Genomic DNA, 7,179 nt, shown 5'->3' on the forward strand with positions numbered 1-7,179 from the left:
TCACAAGACATCCGGACACTTGGCGTGCACGTCCTCGCAATTCTCACCCAAGTGATAAGTTCGTTCGTACTCGGTCATCGGATCGATGTCGTAGTGTCCCCCGGGCGGGCTGCAATCATCATCGTTTCTCTCTCTCACTTCATCTGAACGGCACGGTATCAATTAAGAGAGGAAGGGGAGGAAGGGGTGAGAGAGCGAGCGAGTAAGCTCCGAGTAGGACGAGAGAAATGTCTCCGTGAACCTCTCTCGCGATTTTTCTCACTCACGTGAATATAACGTGGAGGATCTCCTCGAGGAAGCTGCCTTTGCCGACGTCCTCGCGCGGTCGCCCGGCCGCCCGGCAGATCGCCTTCAGGACGCACGCCTTGCCGTCCTTCTCCAGCCTTCGAGACACGAGATGAGATACAGCGGTGGTAAAGGCTCTTGAAAGGGGGGGGGGGGGGGGGGGNCAGTTTAGGGCGGCGAGGATCGTTTATCATTATCATCCTCGTTATCGTTGTCGAGCTCGCCGGGAGAGAGAGTCGACGGTCTATTCATTAAGTTCGCGATAATACGCGGCCTGATATCGCCGAGCACTGTAAACCCGGGGGGTTGCCTCACAATGACCTCTCCGCTCGCCTTCTTCGCGCCTGCCGGCCCCTCCCTACCCCGCGATCCTGCTAAACAACCGTCGTCTCGTTTCCTCGCGCACACCCCCTTAAGTACCCACGAAATACCGCCAATTAGGGGCACGCGAGCGATGCCTCGGCGCGCAATTAGAATTAGAATAACCGCGATCCAGCCGGATTATGCCCCGCACACGACTACGCCCGCTCTTAGGTGAAACTTTATTGGCCCACGCGGTCGGCTTAAAGTTACTCTCGCCGCGGGCTGAAGGTTACCGCCGGTGAAGCTACGGGGATGTAAACAGAGAAGCGACGTCGGGGGTCTGGTTTGATCGGCTGATCTCAGGCGCCGTCTTTTCTCAGCGATTAAACCTTAAATGCATGATTTTGTATTCTTTTCATAAAATAATTTGAATGAACTTAAAACAGGGTTGCTATTTATTGAGATAGGAGGTGAAAAATCATACGATGCAGAACTGAAATGCATCACATCGTGATGCATTGGAGGGTTAAGAGCGTACGATGCACCGGTGAGTTGTAATAATTTTTCGCAAGCGGATTTTGGCACATCGTGACTCAGAATCGGTTTTTTATACGAGTAATAAGCGGTTACAAATCGCGGAGAGAGTATTCTTAGAGTCCCTTACAGCTTCAGATTTCAGGCCTGTTCTTTTTCGCCGAGATGACCGCGCCAGCTTGCACTAGTTGTCTTCTTCTCTCTCTTCGATCGAGTCTCGACCGTGTATCCGTCTCTTTTTAAGTCCTACAAGCGTACACTGGTTCGGCGTAAAAGAACAGACTTGCGACCGGTGTTCTCACAGTCGTCGGGTCTCACATATAAGATCGTCTTAAGTTCACCTTCAGACGTTGCTCATCGCTACGAATTTAAGACAATCTTAAATATGCCTGTCGGAAATTGGGGAAATTGCAGTTTAGAAATCAGAATTCGACGATACGAGCAACTCTAATCTCCACACGCGTCATCCCGATCAAAGTGCCGGCTTACAGTAATCCGATACGATGATCCGATATTTTCACACGAACATCGTCATGAATTTCAAGATAAATTAGAACAAGGTAAGCATTTTTTTCAACTCGCTTCCCGCCATATCTGCTTCGAGAACGATCGTCGTCCATGAGAATGCGTGCCCAACCGGTGCTCCCCGGGACTTGACGATCGCGGGGGTTGAGGGGTGGAAAAGGGTTGATTTATTCGCCCAGCGGAGCGGATTTGCCCGCATACGTACGGTTGGTGTGATCGACGGAAGTAGAGATCAGTGCTCTCTCTCTCTCTCTCTCTCTCTCATCCTTGTGTCTCCCGAAACGTGCCACGTGCTCCTCTCGAATCCCTTTTTTACCAGTATACTTTTTCGCGCGGCACTTTGTCAACGACGAGCCTCGTTTCCATTTCCCGGGGATTACCTCGGGAAGATCCGCGGACGCTCGCGCGCGCGCGCGCGTGGATCTTACTCTCGTGGGGGGAGGGGGAGGGGGGAGGGTGGAATAAAGAATCGCGTCGGCGACGGTGCCGCGTACGTGTCGTCGCCCGAATGATGCCGCGCAATTTTTCCGCGTAACCGAGCGTCAAATAACAACCGCGCGTGTTTCACGATGATGTATCGCGAGATAAAAAAAGAAAAGGGGGGAGGGGAGGGTGAAACCGAGCCGACGCGGTTGCTCGTTATTTCTTCCAATCGGGAGCGTCGCGGGAAGGGGATAGGGCTAACGATCCCGAGGTTTCATCGTCCTGGAACTAACGAAATCGAATCACGACGCGAGAACGACATTAAAAGTACGTGTCGGCGCTGTCGAGCGCGATCGTTGCCGGCTGAATCGCGCCGCGAATACTGACAGCCGCCGGCTGGTCCCGCGGGGGGAGATGACAGTGAATTGTTTCCAGCAAGCAACCGGCGAACCGGCGATGATTGACCCTTTGGAACGTCCCGATCGTCGTCTACACGTTTAACCCTTCGAGCGCTTCTGAAAGTCGCTCGCAAACGGGGTCATCCGGGCATGAGCGATTTTTTAAATTCCACAGCTGGAAAAACAGCGATAGGAAAGTGGTTGACAAATATTCCAGTTCCTATTTTAGAATAAAGTGTAACTCTTTTGCCTTAACGTTTGATGATGTTTTCGTGGAAAATCAAGTTTTATGTTACCGAAGATAAATTCGAATTTAGACCGGTGAAGTTAAAATGGTGGCCATGAATGGTAGTTTTACTTGATGCGTCGTATTTTCTATTATTTTGATTTATAATCGTAGAGCAATGAAGTTGAAAGATAGTTTTAGCAGAAAAGAATATGACTCTCTAATGCGCGTGCGAACTCATTAATTTTTGGATTTCAATTGAGCTTTGGAAAAGATCTACGGTCGAAGAGAATATTATAGCTGATTTCTACTGAAACTCTTTTCAATTCGATTAATTTGTTTTCCAGTGCCGGAATAGACTGTCTTGCTAAGGAAAATTGCAAATTTTTTGATGATCGACTAGTTCTTGAAGTACGAATAACGCATATAAAACTAACTCAAAATAATGTAATTCCATTTTTAAGTGGCGCACAGAAAAAGTGTCGAATTATTAAATTGGCATAAATTTAACACACGGAAACATCAGGAGAGTGATAACACATGAGCTGTATGTTAATTTGACATTGAGACATTAATCGAGAGTCGATAGCGCAGAAATGTTAAACATTTCGACGAAATACATTCCACTGTTTTCTCTCAGTGTAGATTGCAAAATATTGCTCGATAATTTCTGCTCGAAAATCTCCTCCGTGCGGGAATCACAGCGGCAATCGATCAGCGCGCTAACCGGAGTCTTTCGGGGGCGCCCGCGTTGCGCGATTATACGAAACGAGCAGCGAACGCGCGATTTTGAATTTCGCGAGAATCTTCGCGTCTCGTTCGTATTCCTCTTGCGAGAGCCGTGCAGCGGCGCCAGTTTCGAGATCGTATTCGCCGTAACGGTTTCGCTCGAAGTATCACGTCGCGTTACGATCATCTCGAGTCCTCTTAATCGTAATACGCTCGCCGCAAGCGAGCGAGCGCGGCCGTATCCGCGACGACACGCTCGAAATAAATGAGCGAGTGAGTGTGAGAGAGGAGCACCGTGTCGCTCGTCATACTGAAATTATCGTCGTTTCTTCGAGCCATTTTCCGGACTGGAACGACGAGTGCGCGCCGCTTAATCTGCCGTCCGCTCGACGACTGGACGACCGTTTGAGAGCGTTTCCCTGCCGCTCCATCGGCCGTGAAATTCATTCGTCACGCGTGTTTTGCCGGAGTTATTTGGGTTTGCCGGGTAATTGTATTACGGTCACGCCCGCCAGAGGCTTTACGAGAGGCATTTTTCAACGGGTGGCGCCGCCTCTTCGAACAGGAAATGTCAATTACCCTCTCGCCACGTCGCTGCGAGAATTCCCGCCTTCGAACTTCCGGCTTTTCGAGATTTCTTCCGCGTGCCGCCTGCACGCGTGTCGACTGCAATTAAATGTCCGATATCTCGTCCTTATCGCAATGCTAATTACTTATCGACGCGAAACCCCGGAAGCACTTGTAGCGCGGCGTTTCTTTCTCGTATCTGAAAAGTAGTTGACCTTAGACAAGTATTTTGTTATACATGATGATCTTGAAGGACTCTCGAATTTTTGCCTTAATAGTAACGTTGAAATTCGTAAAAATAATAATGAGAGAAGTTCGCGTACATTAGAAAAGCATAAGACTTTCGAAAAATCTAAATACATAATTATAAAGCATATCGGACGCCATAAAATTTTCGTGTAAGATATTTTCATATATATATTTCGCATATGGTTTCAAAAATATTCGGTCGTAATTGAATGTGTGTTATTAACTTCGAGGAAACGTTTCGACATTTACATACGTCAGAAAATATTCATGAAAGATTATTCTGCCTTCTCCATACGACAAACTTATTTTTTCAGATTTTTTCGGGACACGACGCGTCGCAAACGCCGCGCTACAAGTGGAAACAGACGCGTCACGGTCGGACGGGGCTGGCGATATGCGCGTCACTTTCTCGCGTATTTCGGCGTTTCGAACGATATCGGCGAATCGATATTCATGTCTGGGGGAAAACCGGCGGCCTTACACGTCCGTCTTTCGTTCGCGTCTCTTCTACTCACGTTCTCAGCATTAGCTCTATTTTACGATATAGCTCTCTTCTGCTGCGACGATGATAAACCTCGGCCGGCTTCCGGTACGGTAGGATATTTCTATAGGGTAGTTCCCACGCCACACCGGCGGTAATGCCGATGGTGTATGTCCCTGATGGCTTCGCGTATGTGTTCAAGGTCAGGCAGTAGACGAGCTACGTAACCACAATGGACAGATGAAAAAGTTTCGGCTTATTAATCTCCGTCGTGCCAAGGAAAATTATATCCGTGCCTCGGCGGGGGCCGCTCGGAAGCGCCCTTCGAGCCCGAGGGTCAGATATAATTCTTGACGCTACCGTCGCCACTTTCTTTCGTCGATTTCGCATCTCCTCTCCTCATCACGGAGAGGAGAGCCCTTAATTTCCATAAAATGAAGAAATTCGGCGATTATACGTCGCAAATTAAATATAATAAAAATATGAAAATCAAAATGAATAATAGGATAAAGAATCGAGATAAAATAAGTTGATAAGACGATTAAAACGCGCAAAGAGCAAATTTACGCAAAATAGTCTCTTACTTGAACGTTGCTGCCTTGAGGGAACAACAAGTACTTCGTGCCGACTTCTCTCTCGGATCTCGCAATTGAGTCGTTCGGGAATGTCATCATCGGCTCTGCCGATCCGCCGACGCGAGAAACGATCAACAGAACGGAATAGCGGAAATATTTCATCAACATCGCGAAAATTTCCCAAGCTGCCGCGGAGCAAGTTTAAACTTTAACCTCTCACTCGAGAGTGCTTCTGAACGCATGACTGTCGGCGCGATGCGAAGGCCGGCCCCTCTTCGAGAACGAACGCTAACCGCATTCGCATGTGTTTAAGAGCAACGGTATCGCTCCGGTTATTTTAACGTTACGCAAACGAGAGGCGCAATTCGATCGCGATTTTCGCTTGTTCCATTTGCCCCGGAAAAACGCACAACTTCGAGAACATTTCTCGTCCTTCCGAAGGGAAAACGTTGCACGGACGAATCACTTCGATGCGCTTTACCGACGAAAAATAGTCTTAAATCAATAACGGATATTCTCATATATAAGCGAGAATATTATAATCTCCTTGCAAGATTTTTAATCTTGAATCGAATTCAAGTAATATCCGATCATCGATATATCTTCTGAGGAAATTACGATATTCTTGCTCACATATGAGAATATTTATTCTTAATTTAACTTAATGTTGTCGCCATCGAAGCTCAATTTACTAAGCTGTGCCAGCTTAGCTACGGCGGGAAACGTTCGCTGCTAGAAATAAGTAACGTTTGGCCGAAATCATCATGCTATTATTATGTAATTGTGATCTATATTCTGTTAATGAATATACATTGGGTTTCAAAACGGGTTTCTACATTTTTCCGAGCGAGAACTTCGCTTCTGAGAATGAAAAAAGTTCTCTCGTCGGACTGCGTTTCGAACTGCATCGAGCAGAAGTGTTCACACCGTTTACAATAAGGCACGACGAGACCATTTGCGGACCAACCAATAACAATAGCAACAATGACAAACGATTCACGAAACGAACCTTCCGGTCAAGTTCGAGTCGGCTACGGAGATTTAGCTGACAATCATTTTTAGCTGGCAATATTACATTATTCTCTTAAGCGAGTTTGAGACATAAAACAGTAGTGGGCGAAAAATACGAGATAACGAAAACCGACGATCAAACAACAAACTTCTTTTCTCTATTTTATATTCGTCAACGTACAATTATTGCGGTGGATTTGTCGGCTTATAGCAAAACATGTATTTACATCTACGACTATAAGTAAGCATGCACGCAACACGAGACGGAACGAGCGTGCATTCGCATGTTAACGTTGGTATATATGTATATGTGTGTACGTGTGTTTACTCGTATGTTTGTTCTTGTATGCGTGTAGTGAAATATTTGCCAAGCGCTTCGGCGAATGAACATCGATTAGACGTTCGTTACAACGTAGATATGTATTTGCGGCATATTTTATTCCCATTGAAAGAAAGGAGAGATCGAGGAGGGCGAGAGAGCGAGAGAGCGAGAGAGGAGACGAATCGGCCGCGTTCGTTCCGTCGCGGAGCACTCTGCAGAAATGAACCATAAATCGACGGGAGCCGACCGACCGTTTTATTAATGCAAAACGTCGTGGAAATTATTCGAAACCGCGCCAAAATGAATTACGCGTTGCGCAAGTAATGTAATGATCGATATAGAATATTCATAGAGCGCGCGCGAGCCTCGCCGCGGAACTTTCTGAATTCAAGCCCCTGCGCGCCCACCCTCCCACGCCGGAATCGTCGCCGGTGTTAAATAATCGTTTATCGTGCGAGAGCCCGCCGAACGCAATCTAGCTGGAAACGCTACCTTGTTACGAAAAATTCGATACACAAACCAACGAGTGCTTTCCGTGCTCGCTCGCGTCC

The 7,179-nt window shown here is 47.3% G+C and overlaps 1 protein-coding gene across 1 annotated transcript; it reads right to left on the minus strand.

The window, feature by feature from the left end:
• On the minus strand, positions 1 to 5,391 carry LOC106742175. The gene is made up of 4 exons (XM_014614878.1): positions 5,305 to 5,391; positions 4,755 to 4,939; positions 267 to 383; positions 1 to 109 (listed from the first exon to the last, which is right to left on the minus strand). The coding sequence occupies exons 1-4, from the start codon at positions 5,389 to 5,391 to the stop codon at positions 1 to 3; spliced, it is 498 nt and encodes a 165-aa protein (XP_014470364.1).
• Between the last annotated feature and the right edge of the window lie 1,788 nt (positions 5,392 to 7,179).

Source organism: Dinoponera quadriceps, unplaced genomic scaffold, assembly GCF_001313825.1.
Source record: "Dinoponera quadriceps isolate SergipeBrazil2010 unplaced genomic scaffold, ASM131382v1 scaffold3, whole genome shotgun sequence".
Classification (NCBI taxonomy): Eukaryota; Metazoa; Arthropoda; class Insecta; order Hymenoptera; family Formicidae; genus Dinoponera; species Dinoponera quadriceps.